The sequence below is a fragment of the Mustela putorius genome, unplaced genomic scaffold (assembly GCF_011764305.1).
Source record: "Mustela putorius furo isolate JIRA1106 unplaced genomic scaffold, ASM1176430v1.1 tig00000721_pilon_pilon_pilon, whole genome shotgun sequence".
Taxonomy (NCBI): Eukaryota; Metazoa; Chordata; class Mammalia; order Carnivora; family Mustelidae; genus Mustela; species Mustela putorius.
Window position 1 is genome coordinate 2,257,384 of NW_025421456.1, and position 22,173 is coordinate 2,279,556.

General features: G+C 36.3%; 3 protein-coding genes across 3 annotated transcripts in view; 1 reads left to right on the forward strand and 2 right to left on the reverse strand.

The window, feature by feature from the left end:
* Positions 1 to 17: 17 nt before the first annotated feature.
* Positions 18 to 12,004, forward strand: EXOSC9 (exosome component 9). The gene is made up of 12 exons (XM_004747983.3): positions 18 to 189; positions 531 to 625; positions 1,325 to 1,444; positions 1,575 to 1,677; positions 2,582 to 2,719; positions 4,286 to 4,368; positions 5,951 to 6,083; positions 7,097 to 7,185; positions 8,211 to 8,357; positions 8,964 to 9,148; positions 11,359 to 11,437; positions 11,860 to 12,004. Exons 1-12 carry the CDS (start codon positions 124 to 126, stop codon positions 11,939 to 11,941), a joined length of 1,320 nt encoding a protein of 439 aa, XP_004748040.1. The 5' UTR covers positions 18 to 123; the 3' UTR covers positions 11,942 to 12,004.
* Positions 12,005 to 12,212: 208 nt separating this feature from the next.
* CCNA2 (cyclin A2) lies at positions 12,213 to 18,481 on the reverse strand. Its single transcript, XM_004747984.3, has 8 exons — positions 18,037 to 18,481; positions 17,033 to 17,276; positions 15,676 to 15,788; positions 15,252 to 15,475; positions 14,330 to 14,537; positions 13,646 to 13,759; positions 13,068 to 13,201; positions 12,213 to 12,760 (listed from the first exon to the last, which is right to left on the reverse strand). Exons 1-8 carry the CDS (start codon positions 18,247 to 18,249, stop codon positions 12,712 to 12,714), a joined length of 1,299 nt encoding a protein of 432 aa, XP_004748041.1. The 5' UTR covers positions 18,250 to 18,481; the 3' UTR covers positions 12,213 to 12,711.
* Positions 18,482 to 19,223: 742 nt separating this feature from the next.
* Positions 19,224 to 22,173, reverse strand: part of BBS7 (Bardet-Biedl syndrome 7) — a 44,976-nt gene continuing 42,026 nt past the window's right edge. The window contains exon 19 of the mRNA XM_004747980.3: positions 19,224 to 20,578. Within this exon, the coding sequence (XP_004748037.1) occupies positions 20,445 to 20,578 (134 nt within the window). The 3' untranslated portion in view covers positions 19,224 to 20,444. The remainder of the gene's footprint in view (positions 20,579 to 22,173) is intronic.

The following is a 22,173-nucleotide window of genomic DNA, read 5'->3' on the forward strand; positions in this document are numbered from 1 at the left end:
TGGTCGCGGAGCTTTGATGACGTAAATTTCCTGCGCGTCAGAGCGAGCGGGGAGCGCGTGAAGGGGATCAAGTTCACTTTTCCTAGCGGATTCCGGTGCTAGGGTGTGTTGTGGTCCTACAGCATGAAGGAGACACCACTCTCAAACTGCGAGCGCCGTTTCCTACTCCGCGCCATCGAAGAGAAAAAGGTAAATGGTCCCGGGAACTTCGCGCTGCGTGGGCGCCCTGGTCGCACCGCCGCTCGCAGCCTTCCGGTTTGAACGCGCACAACCCTCGCAGGCCCAGGAAGCCCCTAGAAGGAACCACCGGCGTGTTCACCCTGTCCCTTAAGCATCCCCCCCCCCACCCCAAGTTGGGTTCAAAAAGCTGGAGTCACACCAGCGACTACGAGTGCTCGGGAACCTAGTTTCCACTTTCCTATGGGGAGTGGTTAAGAATCCACCTATTTCCAAGTGTTTAGCCCTGGCATCGAGTAGCTGCTCAGTAAATAATTGTTGAAGGTATAAAAGAATGAATGTTGTGCTTACAGCGGCTGGATGGCAGACAAACCTATGATTATAGGAACATCAAGATCTCATTTGGGACCGATTATGGGTGCTGTATTGTGGAACTTGGGAAAACAAGGTAACAAAGGATTCAAATTTGATAAAAACTCAATAGGGAGAAGTTGAAAAGAAACTTAATGACTCAGTTGCTCACAAAGCATCTAAGAAGTCTGGACAGACTTAATTGTTTCTTTGCCAAAATAAGTATATTTTCTTTAACGAGAGATTTTTTAAAATTTTTTAACCATGAATATATCTTTCATCCCGAGTATTGCATAGTTTTCTGATGTCTTTAGGTCGTATATACAGCCAGTAGTAATTGTCCTGAATTTATTTTCTGCACCTCCCATTAAGTAGGCCTACTTTTCTCATTTGCCTGACATAAGAATTAGGTTTTTTATTTATTTGAAAGCTGTGAGGATTGTTCAGATAATGGTGGCCAGCTATGCCATATGAAAACTCTTTAAAAATTGCAAGTTTTCATGCTCTTGTGTCAATAAATATTTGTTTTAGAAAAAAGTAAAGATCATTGATTTTTAAAAATCTGTGAAATAGTGTTGTAAGAAAAGAGATTTTTTTCTTGTCACTTTTTGTGTATGCCAGTATGTGTTTTATTTCTGTATATATTCTCTACTTTGTATGTAATTTCAGTCTCTAATGATACATCATACTGAATATGTTGTTAGAGTAAGATCAAAACTTAATTGGTATGTTTTAAATTTATATTTAATTGGAAAGGATATATATTTAGTTAACAGATTTGTGCTTTATTTTGCAGAGTTCTTGGACAGGTTTCCTGTGAACTTGTTTCTCCAAAGCTCAATAGGGCAACAGAAGGTATTCTTTTTTTTAACCTTGAACTATCTCAGATGGCTGCCCCAGCTTTTGAACCTGGCAGGTACTTAAATCATTTTTTTTTTTCTTTTTTTAAGCTGCTTTTTAGCTAGAGGAGAACATAACAGCAGTGAGCTATTGTTTTAATGCCTGGTGTTATATTTCATGACATTAGCCCATTCCTATTTTCATAGGCAGTCAGATCTCTTGGTGAAGTTGAATCGACTCTTGGAAAGATGTCTAAGAAATTCGAAGTGTATAGACACTGAATCTCTCTGTGTTGTTGCTGGTGAAAAGGTGGGGATATGCCCAAAATTCTTAATCATAATCTTAGGTTGAGTATTGCTGATTAATGGATTCTTATATCTGTACTTGTACTCTCAGAGCTTCCGTTAATTCAGTTTTAGGCTGATTCACTTCACTGCAAATGTTCCTGAGTGCTACCCTAGAACTTTGTCATCTCTCTCTCTGAAGGGACAATAAACATTGGTGAAAGTATCAACTTGGATGTGTGTTAAAATATCTGATTCAAAGAACTTGTTTTTTCATATATTCTGTTTTATTCTGTTCTTTGAGTTGATAGAAGCAGGTAATATGTTCTTTTTAGGAATGAGGAACTGAAGAACAGATTAAATCCTTCTTTTGTGTAGGTTTATTGACTTATAAGGGCTACACAGGGAGTTAGTGATAGACTGACATTGGAAATGTTACTCTCAATAAATTGTGCTGCATGATAATGTTTTAGAACTTTACTCTTGTTTAGGGTATTTTGACTATCTTTTTGACTCCAGAGAAGTCACTTTCTACATTATATCATTGAATATGATACTTCCTATTTGGATTACTTATAGGATTATTGTAAGTATTGTCAAGTAAAACCTAAGAGTTTGTGGTTTTTAAGTTGGGATACAAAATAAAAATATACTTAGGCTTGGGAAAATCTTATAATTGTGCAATGGTTCTACATATTTAGAGTGTATATTTAATTGTTGTCAGGTGACTCACAGAAAGGTAAACTATTGGTACTTCAGATGTTGCCCTAGCTTAACATTTCTCTTAATACACATTTATTGATAAAGTAGAAGGAGTAACTGTATATTTTAACTGCAAGAGAAAAATTTGCACGCAGTGTTACTTTCCTTATGAATAGCCACTGGTTGTGATCAGTTAGGATTTATTTTTGTTTTAAACTTACATTCAGGTTTGGCAGATACGTGTGGACCTACATTTATTAAATCATGATGGGAATATTATTGATGCTGCCAGCATTGCTGCAATTGTAGCCTTGTGTCACTTCCGAAGACCCGATGTCTCTGTCCAAGGAGATGAAGTAACGCTGGTGAGCTCCCATGATTCGAAACAGGCTTCTCCCTATGAATGAATGAATATCCCTGATGTTCAGGCAACTTTTATTAGTGAATTCTTTTTGTAGATGGTAATTAAGTGTGTTCTGAGATTTGTTGATAAGGCAAAAATGATAAATGGTCAAAATTGTCCCTGAAAACTCTTAAATCTCTTTTATTAAATTGTCTGTCAATAAAAGCACACCCTATCTTGGTTTCCTAGGATAAAACCAGATAACTTAGGATTGAGCATTAGATGAAGTGGTTGGCTTATGTTTAGGAACCACATGTTAGAAATACATGGTTCTCAGCACATTGAAATACGTGTGCTTACTCTGGCTAAAGTCCTTCAGAAACAGCCAGAAGGCTTATTAAAACATATTGCTAGGCTCCACACTGAGAGTAGGGTAGCGATAGAACCTACAAATTTGTACTTCTACCAGAGTTCTCAGATGATACTGATGCTGCCAGAGGAAAGGCCACATTTTGAAAACTATTGACATGTACTGTTTACATTGCCTTTCTCTTGTGCTAAATATGTCAACTTCAATTTACATGAATTCATGCTTGAATAATGAAAGTACACTGTATAGCTTGAGTTTTAAAGTTGTGAAGGAAACATCAGATGCCCACATTTCTGGGCAGTCTTTCTTGTGCTGCTTTTAGGCATTAGACTAGAGTAGACTCTAAAGACCTAGAGGTAGAGACAAAGGTTTATTAATAATAGACATGCTCCTTTAGAAAAGGGAATTGGTGTAAGGAAGTAAAAGAGAGAGAGATCAAATTTTAAAAATATTGTAGAGTTACTCCTGGTGGCAATGTAGAGTAGTAGTATGGTCACATTGGAAAAGTTTGGCAGTTTCTTAAAAAGCACAGCAATTCCATGCCTACAAATCTACTCAGGAGACATAATAGTACATTTTCAGTCAAAGACTTCCATGTGAATGTTCCATGGCAGCATTACTCATAATAGCCCCAATCCAAATGTTCATCAGCTGGTAAAACATATATCGAAAAACGTATATCCATACAGTGGTATATATATATACAGTGGAATGGATATACATCCATACAGTGGAATGATGTGGAGTGGCATACTGTTCTGCAGTAAAAAGGACCAAACTAGTGATACATATTGCAAGATGGATGAAATGTGCTAACTTCAAAGGAAGCAGATGTGAAATACAAATGATTAGGGCTGGGAGTGGGAATGAGAAGTGACTGCAAATAGGCTCAAGGAGATTTGGGCGGGGGTGTATTGGAAAGGTCAAAAAACTGTATTGTGATAGTTACATAACTATAAATTACTACAAAATGAGTAGATACATACTTAGATGAATGAATTTTATGGTATTTATATCCCAGTAAAGCTTTTTGACATATGCATAAAATTTTAAGGAACCCTGAGTGGCAAAGTCAAACAGGTAATTGTGAAAGAATTAATTTAGGTATTCAACTAATGATTAAAGGAAATATGTTTTTTACTTTAATATTTGATATTCACGATATTTTTTATGTTTATAATTCAGTGACTAATTTTTGAAGCTTTTATTTTCAAACAGTATACACCTGAAGAGCGAGATCCTGTACCGTTAAGCATCCACCACATGCCGATTTGTGTCAGTTTTGCCTTCTTCCAGCAAGGGTAAGTCTCATTCTTGTCATGGGCTAAAATTGTACATGCAGCTAGGAACTTTTTTGTTCTGTTCAAATGTGTTGTGGACAGATGAATAAACACCTCCTCTAATATTAAAGCACCTTAGGTTTTTTTTTTTCTTTCTTTGTAAGAGCATTCGTTGGCAAAGAGCTTTCTCAATAGAAGTGACAAATTCTTCTGTAATGAAGAGATTTCACAACACTTTTCATAGGATACTTATAAATTTCCTGTAGTGTGGGTGCTAGAGGTGTACAGGTGTTAATCGAATTGTGTTAGGTTCTAATTCAGGAAAGTAGAGTGAGAATTACTGTGGATTAATGGAAGATAGGACTTTGGAGCATATTAGAGGAGCAAGTCATAAGGCGGAATGGTTCACAAATGGGATAAGTCTAGTTTTCTTAAGCTCTCTAGTAGTTTCTTCACAATTCACTAATTCTTCCTACAAAAGAAAAACCAAGGGCGCCTGGGTGGCTCAGTCTGTTAAGCGACTGCCTTTGGCTTGGGTCATGATCCCAGGGTCCTGGGATCGAGCCCCACGTTGGACTCCCTGCTCGGTGGAGAGTCTGCTTCTCCCTCTGCCTACTGCTCTGCCTACTTGTACACTCTAACTGTCAAATAAACAAATAAATTTAAAAAAAAAAAAGAAAAGAAAAACCAAGTCATAGGTCCATGTAGCAGTACCTTTACTTAAATCTCTTCTGAAACAAAGGGAGATATAAATAAGATATTTTAACAATTTTATGAATAAAAACTAGGGAAGCTTTCAACTTCTAGTCATTATAGTGTAGAATTTCATTAGTGGGAAATAGACCAGCACTGTCCAGTAGGAATACAGCATGAGCAATATATGTAATTTAAAATTTTCTAGTAGCCACATTAAAAGTAAAAAGAAACAGGGAAAATTGATTTTGATATATATTTTCTCTTATATGTAAAATATTGTCTTAGTATATAGTATAAAAATTATTTTCTTTTATATGTAAAATACCAAGAGAAATATAAAATATATTTTCTCTTATATGTAAAATATTGTCTTAGTATATAGTGTAAAAATTATTCATCAGATATTGTATATTCTTTTATTTCTACTAAATCTTTGACATCTGTATTTTGCACATGTATATATCAGCCACATGTGTCTAGAGGCCAACATTGGAAAATGTAGAAATAGTATTCTTTTAATGATCCATTAGCAGAACCTAGGAGAACTTCAGAATCTAGGACACACTAGGGGACTTTCCAAATTAACAAAATAATGTAGTTTTTATTGATGAGCAATAAGTCATTTAATGAAAGTGATAGCACTAGGTTTAGATTGTGTACTATTTAAAGAAAACTAATGTGAACTTGTGATTTTACTGTAATAGCTAGTGATAGCCCCCTCAGCATTTATTTTGTCCATAAAAACTATAATTCTCATCTCTTTTCCCATTAAAGTGTTCACATCCATAGGCTTAGACCTTTACTCTGTTGACTTTTATTAATGCTATCTTTTAAAAATATTCACTATCTTAAAATTGACAAGCGTTTAGCCTTGAATTTAATCAGGTCCAATTAATATTCATTTCAGTACATATTTATTGGTGGATCCCAATGAACGGGAAGAACGTGTAATGGATGGCCTGCTGGTGATTGCCATGAACAAGCATCGAGAGATTTGTACTATCCAGTCCAGTGGTGGGATAATGCTGCTGAAAGATCAAGTTAGTGCTTTGATTAATGTTCTTTTAAGAATAGGTCTCTTCTTTTTAGAAGTTTTTTCTTGTTTTTGTTTTGTTTTGCTTTTTCTTGTTTTATTAACTAAAAAACCATCAAGGATAGTCATCAAGGATATTTTTAGTGATTCTAGGATATGTTAGCATCTGATTTCAATATTATTACATTGTGTTGACTGGTGACTACAATATATCCTTTCCAGTGAGAAAAGAGATTCATCTTCTTATTCAAAAAAAAAAAAAAAGTGTCAAAAGGGTAGAAATTAGGTACTCTCAGAAGTTGGGTTTTCAATAAACAGTAGTTCACAAATCTAGCTACATATCGGATTCACCTGAAGGCTTCTAGAATATAGATTGAAATATAGCATATAGCACAGAGACTGCTTTAGTTGAAATTTCAGTTCTGCCTTATACTAACTGACCTTTTGCAAATGATTTCATATCTTTGTGCCTTGGCTTCTTTATCTGTAAAACGGAATTAAAACAGGAATAAAGTTGTTAGAACTGTAAGGATAAATACATGGGTATATTGCAGTGTATAGTATATATTAAATGTGCCATGTTAGTTTCTATGACCAGTATTATGGCCATTACCAGATCCCTATTTCCAGAGATTCTGATCCATTAGGTCCCTGAGGCCTGGAATCTCTGCTTTATAATTTCCCAAGGGATACTGCAGCCATGTTTTGAACTGTTTTGGGTCACTCATACAGAACGGTAGTTAGTGCATCCCTGAGTATATAATGTATATCTGTGGCCTTTTCAGTGGTATCTTTTACACTGTCAGAGAAGTTTTTGAGTCTCTTTTCTTAATGTGATATTTCTTGAGGTATTTTAAAACAAGTCTCACATTTTGCATTAATTTGTGTTTACATTGTATTTTCATATTTGAAAAGGTCAAGCTTATATTTTAAAGGTAGAAAAACTATTCTCACATTATAGTTTTGTTGAAGAAAGCTGTGTGGTTGTCTTTAAATAACAGAATGTACTTTTATAAATAGGTTTTGAGATGTAGTAAAATAGCTGGTGTGAAAGTACTGGAAATTACAGAGCTAATACAGAAGGCTTTGGAGAATGACCGGAAAGTAAGGTAAGTTTAATTCTTTTTAGCCCTAAATGGTCTTTTTATTTTTAACAGATTTTTCTGTTAAGGACTTTCTTGCATAAGAGTAACCATATAATTTTCACACTCCCATTTTTCCTTACCTGTTAATCTAAGTTGAATATACGGAAGTGTTCTATTGTATTCCAATTTAAATATAATCTGTATTGAGAAGCCACATAATATTTTTCTTTAAAAAAAAAAATCATTTTGGGACACCTGGGTGGCTTAGTTGATTAAGCACCTCCCATCAGCTAAGGTCATGGTCCCAGGATCCTGGGATCAAGCCCTGCATTGGGCTCCCTGTTTAGTGGGGAGTCTGCTTCCGCCTCTGCCCCTCCCCTCTGCTCATGCTTTCTCTCTGGCTCTCTCCCTATTTCAGATAATTGAATAAAATCTTTTTTTTTTTTTAAAGATTTATTTATTTATTTGTCAGAGAGACAGAGAGAGTACAGGCAGGCAGAGTGGCAGGCAGAGGCAGATGGAGAAGCAGGCTCCCTGCGGAGCAAGGAACCATTATGTGGGACTCGATCCCAGGACGCTGGGATCATGACCCAAGCCAAAGGCAGCCGCTTAACTGACTGAGCCACCCAGGCATCCCTAAATGAATAAAATCTTAAAAAAAAAAAAACCCAAAACAAAAAGAAAATCGAGGAGCTCATTTAACAGAAGCAGCACAAATGGGGGTTGGTTCTCTGCTTCTTCCATAACGCACCACTCCAGTGTCTTCTGTGATGTGGGAGGTAATATCTACCTGGTAGGACAGGTTTGAGGATAAGAAAATAATATACTTAAAGCGCTTAGCACTTGCCTGGCACATGTTTCAATAAATTACAGTAACTTATTTCTCTTGATAAGCATAGTAAATTGGTGAGGTTAAGTTCGTCAGCTTTTTTCTCAATGTTTCTCCTCCATCAAAAGGATAAAATGGTTAACTTTTCCCTTCCTGTTTGCTCTTTCACCTTTTATTCCCCCTTCATCCCTCCCTACCTCCAAATAAAAAATCCACACAGGAAAGAAGGTGGAAAATACGGCTTTGCAGAGTCTATAGCAAGTCAAAGAATCACAGCATTTAAAATGGAAAAGGCCCCTATTGATACCTCTGATGTAGAAGAGAAAGCAGAAGAAATTATTGCTGAAGCTGAACCTCCTTTAGAAGTGTATCTTTATTGGATGGTTTTTTTCAGTAACAACATGATTCATAACACTTTCAGCATTATTAAGATTATGTGAAGGGTGTACATACTGGTTTGTTTTCTGAAACACTGCTTTATTAGAGAAAACATTGAAGATACAAGACAGTGATTAGTCTTATTGAGTCTGATAAAATTCTTTGGCTATCCTACAAAAACTGAAAATTTTCTATCTCACTGGCCAATTTACAGCATTTTTCTTTGAAAAATTGTTCCTTAATCTCAGTCAAGCACTTTATATCTATCTATATATATCTATCTAATCTCAGTTAAGCACTTTATATCTATTACACATTGTTCTTGGAAATTAATTTATTAATCCATTCACCATATTTATTACTGCAACTGTTGAGAGCCAGTATGTCTCAGTACTTCTGTTGTTTCCATAAAATCTTACCTGAGTTAACATTGTTTTCTTTCTTTTTGTTTAGCCACCCATAGCGTAGCTATTAGTGCAGTTTTTTTGCACAAACTTGATGCACTCTTCAGTCTTAAAACTTTTTCTCTCATCTTTTTCAACACTGTACCAAATGGCAGTATTTTTGTTACTCATAGTTTCCTTAACTTGTTAAGTGTTTCTAATCCTGTGCTTTGGACTCCTGGAACTGCCCAAATTGGAGAGGGAGTAGAGAACTCCTGGGGTGACCTTGAAGACTCTGAGAAGGAAGAGGAAGATGAAGATGGCACTGATGAAGCAATCATTCTTGATAGTATAAAAATGGACATTGGAGTAGAAGTCTCCAATATTGGAAGTCAAGGTAGGTAACACTATTATGGCTTTTATGTAATTACATATATTATATATACATAATACATATACCTTCCTTTTTTCGGGATCTTATTTTATATTCCTCTAAAAGAGAGGCTAAATATTTTGTGGCTTCAATTTCAGTTAAACTGTTGATGCTAATTACAGAATTCCAATTCTTTTCTAAAAGAACATGCTTTGTGGAGTAATAGTACTCTGGTATATAGTGGCATTTTAGTTAAAAATTTTTTTTTCTTTTATATGTATAAAAGAAAATATGTGGGCCAGTTTTAAAGGTCTGAGTTCCTTAAGTTCATTCCTCCATGCCATTTTTTCTTTGTAGTGTCTAGATTCAAACATAAAAAGCCCATATCATAACATACATTAGAGCTGTCCAAATGGAACTGTTTATAATGTTAGAAATGTTCTATGCATATACTGTTTAATAAATATAATAGCCACTAGCCACAGGCAGATATGGAACATTTGAAATGTGGTTTGTGACAGAATTGAATTCTAAATTTAATTTTAGTTAATATAAAAATAAATAGCTATATATGGCTGTTATTATAGCAGCATTAGAACATACAGAACTCTAGAATCACCTGGAGTAATGGTAGTCCTAGGTGTTCTTTGCATCCTGAAAGCTGTAGAACTAGAAAAAATTGTTTTTAACCTGTGGGTATTTTTACTGTCCAGAAAACCAAATTCTTACTTGGCCCATTATAATCATGAATTGGGTTTTTCAAACCTAAACCATACAAGGATCGATGTAGCAAGTAGGCTGGCAGAGAACTAAAGGGTATATTTACTAAATCTGGCCGAAAAAAATAGTGAAGTACCTGTTTAGGTACATAATGTACATACCTGCCTACCTTCAAGGAATGAGATTAATTACTTATAAATATTACTGAGAGCCTGCTGGGATTTTTCTAAGGGGGAAAAAATTGCCTATTGATTGGGAGCTTTCCTAGAGGTTACTTCTGTTTGGTATTATTTTTTTAGACCGTGTTCCATGTATTTATTTACTATATATTTATACCAATATAAGCTTAAACACAGGGACTGTGAATCAATCTTTAGAATTTTTTCATGTCATCAGCCACATTTTTAAATGCTATATAGAATTCTAGCTTTGACAATAACTAGGTTGGCTTAATAATATTCCCTTATTGATAAATGTTACCATTTTGTTATAGTGCTATAGTAAAGCATCTTAGCATATGCCTCTTTATATATTTGTGAAATATTTTTCTAAGATTAGTAAGATTAATAGCTAAACATTCAATTACTGCTTTGAAGAGTAATATTTTCAACTGAATAATGAAAATGGACCTAAGATAATTGGGAGGATAAAGCAGGTAAAGCCTTTCTAAAGCACATGAACACGAGAAACAAATTGAAAACTCAATTGATATGCCACCTGGGAAAAGGGTTAATTCACACTTTATATACATCATTAACTAAGGCTCAGAAGAAAAACTGGCAAAAGATAACAAAGTAATTGTCAGGTACAAATGGCCAGTAACATATTTCATGAACAACCTTACTAATAATAAAGGAAATAAATTCAAAGCCAAAAGGGATGTCTTCTCACTACTGTATCAGAGAGTATTAAAAATCAGGGCACCTGGGTGGTTCAGGTTAAGTGTGTGACTCTTGACTCTTGCTCAGGTCATGATGTCAAGCCCTAGTTAGGGCTCCATGCTGAATGTGGAGGCTGCTTGTCCCTCTCCCTGTTTGTGTTTTTTCTCTCCCTCTCAAATAAACAAAATCTTAAAAACAAAACAAACCACCATTGGCAAGGGTGCATAGGGAAAATGAATTTTTAATAAAAATTGAAAGAGTATTTTGGGTGGATTTGGCAAAATATTTTTTAAAATGTATATACCTCTTGACCCAGTAATAATTCTTCTAGGTATTTTCCTTCCAGTGTTGTTTATAATAGGGAGAAGCTGTATAGACTTTCCCCCCCTATTATGACATGTACAAAATGGTCATATAATTACAGAATTCTTAGGAAATAAAGTATGTGTTATTTTTCAGAGCTCCAGGGAGTTACTTCAGGGAAGGAGAAAACAAGTAGTTCTGTAAGCCTCTACTCAAGAGTAGTTGGGACTGTTTGTATGGAAATAGAATTTTAGAACTGCTTACATAAACCCATGTAGAAATTTTCCAAGAGATTATAACTTATATTGTTTCCTCAACATTTTCTTAAAGATGCCCCTATAGTACTCTCAGACAGTGAAGAAGAAGAAATGATCATTTTAGAACCAGACAAGAACCCAAAGAAAATAAGGTAACAAAGTTATGGTTTATTTCAAATGTATACACATAACTCAAGACTTCTCTGGTTTTATTCTCATCTTATCCTACTCTAAACAAAGACACACACACACACACACACACACTTTTTTTTTTTTTTTAAATCCAGCTCTTCCTTCTTAGTTTCTTCAAACTGAGATTTAACAACAGGATCTAATTCTATAAAACTGTATAGATGGCCTTTTAAGGTCATTGAATTTTAAGGTCACAACTATTCTTAGTTGGCAAATGTTATATATTCTCCTGGGGGAAAAACAAAACAAACAAAACAAAAATCTCCTATTTTGGTAGTCCAGACTTTAAATGAGCAAAATGGTTTAAGTCTGGTAAACCATCCATTGTATCGGCTTTATAGTGCTAATACTGTTAGTAAACTTTAATTTATTTTATTCACAGAACACAGACCACCAGTGCAAAACAAGAAGCACCAAGTAAAAAGCCAGTGAGAAAAAGAAAAAAGAAGAGAGCTGCTAATTGAAGCTCATATAGTTGTATATTTGTGTATATAACTATTAAAAGGATATTTATTCAGTGCTCATAACTTGAGTATTTTTCTATTCACAAATCCATTATAAAATCTAGTCGATTCTTTATATGATTTTTTACATTGTGCTTTAAAATAAACCTCTGAACAACTTAGCGGGTTTTAAATAATTGTCACTTCAGTAAAGTGGAAAAGTTGATGAGGAATGAAACAGCATTTTCATAGTGTGTACAAAGGGCTGAAAAATTCTCAGGATCATCACAACTGATAAATAAGTACAGATTTATTCCACATATGCTTAGATTATGCTCAAGTCACCAAATTGATCCAGTTCCTTAGGAAAAATGAATGCTCAAACTTTTATCTGTTTTCCTAAAACTATTTTTCAATTTCAGGAGAAGCCTTCCCAGTTCCCTTCTACAGTAAATCAAAATAATTCTTCAGAGTGATATCATAAAGTCAAATCAGATTTGACTTGCAAAAACCAAATTTTCCAAATCATTTATTAGTTCTTATTCTTACTGTGCTGACAGCTGGCATTATTAATACTTTAACAAAACCACTTAAAATTAGCCAAATATCTAAGATAGTTACATGTACAAAAGATATACAAATTAAAACCATTTAAAAAGTAATAGATACCATAATTTGTACTTGACCATAACGCTATTCAGAAATGATTGTAAAATTAAAACCTTACAAAAACTGTACACCATATACTTTGAATGATTTACATTTTAGAAAACAAAAGCAGTCTTTCACTGTTACACATTTAGTGTCTCTGGTGGGTTGAGGAGAGAAACACCATGATACCTGTAAGTAGGAAAAAAACTCAGTAAATATTCATTGGGTAAAGATCATGGAATACAGAAATGCTGTTTCTATTCTGATTGAAATTAATGGTTATAGAATGTCCACAACATGCAAGCATGCCCCGTTCTCCCCTTTTCTCCCTCAAATGCAAGACATAAAGCATAACTACAACCTACTCAAAACACCTGGCTACAAGGAGCCTGTGCTTGTTTTGTGAATTTTGATAAAGTTAAAATGTCAAGGATCTCAATCATGTGGTGGCCTGAAAAAGCAAGCTTTTTAAATATCTATTAATGTTAATTCTTACTTTGAACTTTTATATTTTTCTCTTATTGACTGTTGTGCATGCTGTGGTGCTCTGAGGTAGGTCTGGTGAAGGTCCATGAGACAAGGCTTAAGACTTTCCAAGGTATATCCAGTCTTTTGAACTAAAGATTCAGGCTGCAGAGAAGGGAGTAGAAAACCACTGAGTTTTGTTTTTAGCAACAGACACTAACTACAGTGAGTTATAGTATTGGCATTAAACTTGAGTTTTGTTAAATTTCAAGACTTAACACCTACAACTAGCAGATCTTCCAGATTTCTCAAGCCCTTATTCCATCTTTTATGCTGACTTTGATCAGTTTTTACTACTTTCCCTGCCAACAGCAGGTCTTATGGTCCTAATTCTTTAAGCACATCTTTCAAACCCAAGAATAACAAAGCTTTCTACCTAACAAGCAAACGTATGTTACTAAACAGGACACTTTAAATAGCATAGATTTTTTGAACTTTTTTTTCCAGGTAGGTACCTCTAGCAACACTTGTATAGAAGTTATCTAACTTACCTGGCAGAAATAAAATTTAAGTTGCAAGACAGATGTGTGAGGACATGGTGATACATACCCAGCTCTGTCCTGTGACTGTGTAGAGTGCTAAATGAAAAGCTGCTGCAGCTATAACTGATGGCAGGTACTTTAGATAGGGGTCAGCATCTATGAGACTTAATTCTCCCAAAAACTGGAATGAAAGAGCAAATATACTTTTTGATCACAAGAGCTCCAGGATTCAAGCCTCAAAATTCCCCCTTCTGCCCAAATATGTTCCTGTCTTTAAGACTGGCTCTATGGCAGGGCACCTGGGTGACTCAGTCGGTTAAATGTCTGCCTTCGGCTCTGGTCATGATCCCAGGGTTTTGGGGTCAAGCCCCACATCAGGATCCCTGCTTAGTGGGGAGTCTGCTTCTCCCTCCCTCTCTGTGCTCTCTCTTTCTCAAAGAAACAAAATCTTTAAAAGGTTGGCTCTATGGCAGCCAAAGGAAAAAAACTCCCATAACCTTATCTGTCCTCATCCTATATTTTTTCCTCTTCCAATAATTTTTAAAACAACTCTTCTGGCTACCATTTCTTAGACTTCATCCTCATACCACTTTCCTTGGTATTTCCCAATTCATGTTATCTTCTGCCAGTGGTAGGCTCTCTTTATATTGCAACACTAATTTGTCCCCAAAATACTAAATCCCTTGACCAAAGCTATATAATTAAGCTGTGTGACCTAAGACTCTTCATTCAACAAATGAAAAGAACTTACCATTGCTAAACTTTCAACTTTGCAGTTGGCAGAATGCTGGTGCAGAAAGTATTGAGTAAGAAACTGATTTACTGTTGGTGCAGCTAGATCAAAAGCGAGCACTTTCAAAACTAGGTGCTCCATTCTCAGGACCTGTTTCTTGGTATAGGTATCATCTGTAATGTACACAAACTCTGCTACTTCTGGGGGGTATATTTCTTCAAACTTTCTACAATAAAAAAAGTTTTAAGTAATCAGTCCTTCCAAAAAGAGAAGCAAGCTGTTTATCTAATTCTGAAATCCCTTTAGCATGAAATATGTCCAAAACCTACACTCCGCCAATTGCCTGTTTGCCCATTTCCAGCAGAGCTAGATAAATGCTAACTAAAAGACCCAAATCCATCCAGGACTTGGGATTTTTCCCCAATGCAGTCAAAAGATATAAGAAGCAAGAGAGTTCCAAGATGGGAATAATGCCAGAGTTTATTACCACATAACTGAAAATTTAGGAAATTCTTAGTAAAATAAACATTTTTAATTTTTTAATATATCTAATTTCCATGGGAGAAGATAAATTCTTTAAATTTATTTTAACAAATTAATTAAAAAGTAATTTAATACATATTTTTTAATAAAGATTTTATGCCAGAAAGGCACTTTTTGATAGAAGGAACCACACTTTCAAACTTGGTAATCTACTCCTAGTTTATTAAAATGTAGCCAGTCTCTCATCTTCATTCAAGAAGGTCCCCTGGAATCTAGATCTGGGAAGATTAATATCCTAAATTAGTTTCACACACTGTTTCATATTGCTACCTCTAAAGTAGTCTCTGACTTTCTGCCTTGTGTTTTTTATTAAAATGCTACAATCTTAAAAATCACAACTTCTTCCCTACACAGAAAGGTATCAATCACTTATTCCAACAAACCAAGCTGAACTTACGAGGCCAACAGCATAGCAGCAGTGCCCACAAGCTGAAGTTTTCCTCTCAACACAGACATCGATGAAAGGAACCTATCAATGTAGTTCACAGCCAAGTGCAGGGTCTCATTCTGTAGTTTATATTCTTCTCCTACTTCAACTAACCAGTCCACAAGGATAGCCCTCATACTGTTAGTGATGTCTGGCTGTTTCTTCATGTAACCCACTTTAGGCTTACATTTTACCTGTTGAGAAAGTTACTTAGTATAATGTTAAAATTGCAATTAGATTATTCTACCATTAACAAAGATGCTACATATCAGAAACACAAGTATAACATTACAATAATTCACTAGCAGCTAAAGAACTTAAAAACATCCTCTCAGTTTCATTTCGCCACAATGAATAAACAACAGTATAAAAACTGGATTCTAAGAGCTCTTACCTCCATTTCCCTAAGGTATGTGTGAATGTCCTCATGGTAGTCTGGGACTTCATTGACACTCAATGGCTTCTCATCTTCTAATACAATTGAAATATCCATAGTATGTGGTGACTCTGGGAGAATATAAAAGTATGATTAAGTTCATTGTTTAATTTTCTAATTAATGTAATGGCCAAAACTGATTGCCCTTGTAAAGTGTCCCATACAAAAGCTTTTCTTTCATCCAGCTAAAAAGGGCTTCTTATGATAAAGTACATAGAATATTTCACTCTGGCTTTAGTACCTCTGTACACTTGGTTTTAATCAACAAGAGAAAATACGAATAGGCCATTAAAAGGAAAGTGCATTTGAAAATGTATTATGTTAAAGTATGATTCATTTTCCATGAGGGAGAAGAAGAGATAGCACAGTGATCCTATGAAGACAGAGTTAAAATCCAAGTTTTGTGATATTATGTACTATTTACCCCAAGAGTTTGCAGACCACAAAGTCTGATAAATTCAGGGTACAATGTAGCAATAACTAGGAGGGCTAAAGTGTCAATGAAAATTAGTTTTGTTATGAGCTGTTCCAACAAATTAGTACTACAATCAACAAGTGTTTTGTGTTTTATCATTTTAAATGACCCTTTGAGGCAAGGAATATCATTCATTACTCTTTTCACTTCAAGGTTCATTTGAGGTTAAAACGTCTTATAAATTTTCAATAAAAATACAAAAATTACTTTATTTCTAAAGGATTTTCCTGCTACTCCCACAAAAGAACTAAAACCTAAATGAGACTGAACTTGAGTTATCAGTGACTCGACAGATCTATGGTAAAGAAGTTGCACAAACTGCTGACCGACCTTTCTTTATAGCAGCTACTTTATTTTATATGTGATTAACTGCAAACAGCCATAATTGAACTCTTGACTCACAGGATAGTGTCCCTCTCTGGTACCAGACTAGATTTACAGAAAATTTTAAAGCCACAAGAGATGTTAGATATCACAATATTGAAAGGTATATCCTATTCAAATATTCTCTGAAGTGGTATGTACAAAGTGAGTTTTATCAGTACAACTGAAATCTATTCTCCCAAGTAAGGAAGGTGTATGAGATCTACTTAAACTGATGTGATTGGTAGTATACCGGTAAGGGAGGAGCACCCAATTAGGATTTATAAGTCACTAGGTTGTATTAGCTGTGAGATCGGAGGTAAGTCACACACTTTTGAAACTTTGTTACATTAAAGCAATTTCATTAAGTAATAAGGATCAGGGAAGATAATGTCTTAAAATGCAAAATATCATTAATTCAGCCTATTTAATAATTATGATTATATTGATTTGATATACATGTTCTTTAAAACTTACCAAAACTACCATCCATTGGATAATCAAGAGGTACCAGTGGTTTTCTTGGTCCAGGTAAAGTAATAGCTGAATTAAAAGCCAGTACATTTTCATGTTCTGTTTTTTTAGGTTCAGCTGGCCTCTTTTGAGTCTCTTGTTCTGCTTCATCCACATGAATGGTAAATGCAGGCTGTTTACTGTTTGCTTTCCAGGGAGGAACAGTGACATGTTCATCATTTACAGGAAGATCCTTAAGAGGTGCAACCTAAAAAGAAAGAAATATCTGGCTTTGAGTCCATTAAATGGAATTTTGCTTTCTTCCCCTTAGGGGTCTGTTTCTGTTTTCATTACCAAATACTCTCAGGAAGTTAAACTACCTGGGACAAAATCCAGGCAGTAAAGTTTGAGTGGGATGTTTAAATTCCGTACAGGCATTCCTACATAAGTTATATAAAGAATCACAACACTAAGTGACATTATGTAAAACTAATCAAGGCTACAAGATGAGGGGAATGGCAGGCTGAAAGATGACAAGTTTAGGAGAGCCGGCTAAGAGGTGTTGGTTCATCACTTTCGCCCCAGGGTGGAGCAACAGAGCAAATCCGGTAAAATGGCGGAATTTACTAAAAGCAAAATATTTTTTATACCCTTTCCTAAAATAGAGGTAATCTTAACCATATGGAAAGCAGGAAGGGGGTCCAGATCCCAGGGCAGTGCCTAGTGTTTAAAGCGGCGAGAAAAGCGCGGACACACGTAGGGGTAACCGGTTTGACCTTATCTATAGAAAAATATCCCCAAAAAAGAGCAGCTAAACAGCAAAACACAGAGAGACGAAGAGAGCAATGGGAGAGAAGCTATAAGTGGCATCGCACATGCCAGAAAAAGGGGGACCAAGGGGATTCTAAACCCAGGCCTCCCTTAAAAAGGCTCGGAAGATACCTTCTCTCCACGCTCCTCGGCCTGCTAAACCTCGTGCAAAACTCCCGCTCCGCCCTCCCTCCCGCAGACATCGCTCATTTCTTTACCCGTCGTGTTTTGGGCCTCTGCTGCGGCGCTGGAACGCGCGGGTTCCCGGCCTTCAGTACCGCCAGCCCCGCCCGGGTCCGTGGTTGCTGGGCGGGCGCCGCCTTCTCAGGGTTGATGTTCTCCTGGTCCTCTTGGAGCGCCGTATGCTGCAATGTTAGCAGCGATGAGCCCGCCTCGCGGGCCGCAGGACCGGGCTCGGAGCTGCCCAACATCACTGCTCCCGGGGTTGCGGCGGGATCAGCCTGCGGCGCCAAGCAGCGTGTACTCCGTCCGGCCGACCCCGCCGAGAAACGCTCCAGTCGTAGCCAGCCGCCACAGCCCGGGCCAGCCTGCTTGCTCGGGATCGCGCTGTTCCGAAGAGGTTGCGAAAGGCGTGGGCAGGAACTCTCAGGCGTGCAGGGCTAAAGACGCCCCCAAGATGTAGCGAGCAGCCCGCCGGAGCGGCGGCTGTTCGTGCAGTTCAAGTATCCCGCGACTATTGAAATGGGCCAATGGGGAGGCCGATGCCCGTGACGTCAGTCACGGCGACAGGGTCGCAGGCGAATGAAGGCCGCCGCGAAGGCTACAGAGCAGGGGCGGAGATCTGCCAAACGGCGGCGGGAGGAAAAACGCCTGCGCCGGCCGAAGAGGCGGGGCCTGAGTTTCTGGTGACTTAAACCTGGGCTGCTAGCTGATCCCTGGAGTCTGGGAAAGGGCTGTCTCTAGAATAAACTGAGTTAAACTTCAGCAGTTGCTAGTGGGCCGCCCCAGCTTAACGTTAGCCCTGGGACCTTCAGTGAGCTTAACTGGTTTCCAAAGCTCTAAAATCTGACCCAGCCACTAACTGGCCTGGTAGTCTTGCTCAGGTTATTCAAGGTCTCTGATTCTTAGTTTTCTTATCTATTAATTGAGAGTAAAAATACCTACATGTCATATGACTGTCACGATTATATAATGTGCACAAATCATTAACATGCTGCTCACGTAGTAACTGATGCTCAAATTTATAATGTCATCTTTTCATTTCATTTGGTGTTTCTTCAGTCATGCCTTGAAATTTCCCTAATGAAGATGCAATTAGGGAAGATGCCACCTTGAACCTCCGTTGATACATATATATGGTAATGTATATATATGTATAATGTATATATGCATGTACTGTATATATATGTAATATACTATAAGAAATGCAACTAAGCAGTCACTGATTTTGATGCTTCTTTCCCCAAGCTGTGGCAACCAACAATAAGCACCCAGTGAAATTCTAGTGACCTAGATAGAATTATTTATTCCATTTAGCAATGACATTTGTTTAAATATAATAAAAACAATATGACCTTATTAAAATAAAACTGTGATATATCCCTTTAACAAATTTTCAAATTTAATATACGAGGCTTGCAAATAATAAATATAATGGTATGTAATTAAGAAACATTGTTTTCTGACATTCATGTGTGCCCTTCTTGAAAACATAACTATATAATCTTTATGCCATTTTAAAACAACCTTTAAATACACTATCCCCTGAATATGAAAAAACATGAATTAAGATTAATGAATAAAACTTCTGTAGCTTTAAAGTCTTATTTCCTCCATATATGATAAAACGGAAATCAGTGGATACAAGTGCAGGAAAATCTAAGAGGCCATCATTATCTCTGCACTCTTCACATGTAGTACATTTGTACAGTTCTACTGGTTACAGGACAGCAAGTGAAGATCCTTTCAATCTGTGCAAGCTCTGCTCATTTCCCTGGCCACAATTCATAGCACTGAACCAACTCAAGCATTCCGCAAACTGAGCTTGGGTCAAGAAACATTACCTAGCAAGACTGAAATCAGTTGCAAATTAATCTCAACCCTAGAAAAAATAATTGATAAGTTATTTCCACTGGTTAACAACATATATAGTAACAAGGACACCAACCAGGCACCAGAATTTGGGATGTGGTCCAGGCTTTACAAAATAATAACAATGTCCACTTAATCACTTAACCTCATAGAGAATCAGTTTTCTTATATGATTGACAAAATAGCAATATATATTGTGAATATATTGATGAAGTAATGAATGTAAATAATTCTGAACACTATAAAACAGTTAATATATGTGTGTATAGCTTGTTAAATATTTGAATATATTTTTATTTTCCAAACATTTCTCAAATTAAAAGTTAAAACATCCATTTGCAAAAAATTCATTAAAATTTCTTATAATCATTCCACTTGTTTTAAAATAAAAATTCTCTTTAGTTTTAAAAATCTCCATTTCTCAAAATAGAACTAAAAGAAGTCATATCCTAAAGTCCTAAATGATATTAAAAAGCATTTGAAATAAAAGTATGTACAGTTAGCTTGTGCCAGAATTCTGTTTTAACATATTTCATTTAAAAAGACTTCTCTGGAACTTTACCTTGTTTCTATTTCATGCAGCATCAAAGAAAGCAATCAATGCATTTTGGTCATAATTGTCCAGAATCTCCAGTAAAAGAGGTACTTTGGTTTTTACATTGGTGCCTTTGAACTTGAACTTATCTATGAAAAGATCAGTGATCATGCCTATAAAAAAAATGTTAATTTCCTGTCATTGATTAGTTCTAATTAATAACACAGTACTTAATGAAAGTGAGTGATTACTTGAGAATCTATTTCTAAGCACTCATCACTGCATTTTTTTTTAAAGATTTTATTTATTTATTTGAGAGAAAGAGAGACAGAGTGAAAGAGCATGAGAGGGGAGGTCAGAGGGAGAAGCAGACTTCACATTGAGCTGGAAGTCCAATGTGGGACTCGATCCCAGGACTCTGGGATAATGACCTGAACTGAAGGCAGAGGCTTAACCAACTGAGCCACCCAGGGACCCTAGATACTTTTATTTATTTATTTATTTATTTATTTATTTATTTGCAAGAAACAGAGCATAGAGGGAGAATGTGAGGGAGAGAAGCAGACTCCCCCCAGTGAGCAGGGAGCCCAATGTAGGGCTGGATCCCAAGATCCTGACATCATGACCTGAGTCAAAGACAGACTTTCAACCAACAGCCACCGAGGCACTCCAGGTATTTATACTTGTAAAAAATATTTGTTTGGGGGGATTTTAGGGCAGGTTTCCAAAACATTAATCGCTTAGTAATTGCTTAAAAGTTACTAAACTCCCACAATTAACTGCTGACCAGTTTTGAATTGCTATTGGTATATATAACATCACAATGAGGGTTTATTTTTCTCACCAAGCTGATCATTTTGACAGTGTAGAAAGATTTTTTTTTTTAAGATTTTATTGATTTGGGAGTGAACATCAGGGTGGTAGTGGGAGAGGGAGAAGCAGACTCCCCACCAACCTGGGAGCCCTACTCAGGGCTTCATCCTAGGACCCCAAGATCACGACCTCAGTTGAAAGCAGATGCTTAACCTACTGAGCCACCCAGGTTCCCCAACAGATTCTGTTCTTAACTTCTATTTGAGTTAAAAATATTCCATCAATATGTTAACCATTCTTGGGATTTATCCAAGACATGTTTCAGAATTTTTCATATTTTAGATAGATAATGAAAGGGAAAATATGCCATATATGGCATAATATCCAAGGGGAATGACTGGGAACATCTGATAACAAAACATGATAGTGTTTCTGCAACAAAATATATGGGTGAATATTCACACTAAGTGGAATAAAAATGGCTATAAATAACCTGATGTCAGTTTAAGTGGAGTTTTGTCATTAAATTATTAGTTCAGATTAAGTCAAATTTCCTGCCAAATGATTTATGAAGTTTTAGTTTTCAAAGCTTCCTGGGTTTTAGAACTGGTGATAATAAAAAACCACCCATCTTCTAAGTTATTATAAGGATAAAAGATCAAAGGGGCACCTCCATGCCTCATTCTGTTAAGCTTAAGCATATGCCTTTGGCTTGGGTCACGATCCCAGGAGGATCCCAGGAGGCTGGGATTGAGTCCCACATTGGACTCCTTGCTTGGTGGGAAGCCTGCTTCTCCCTCTCCCTCTGCCTGCTGCTTCCCCTGCTTGTGCCCTCTTTCTTGTTATCTCTCTGTCAAATGAATAAAAATCTTAAAAAAATTTTTCATATAAATAAATAAGTATATTATAAATAAATTCAATAGGCAGGCTCAAAGATCAACATGGATTGATGATA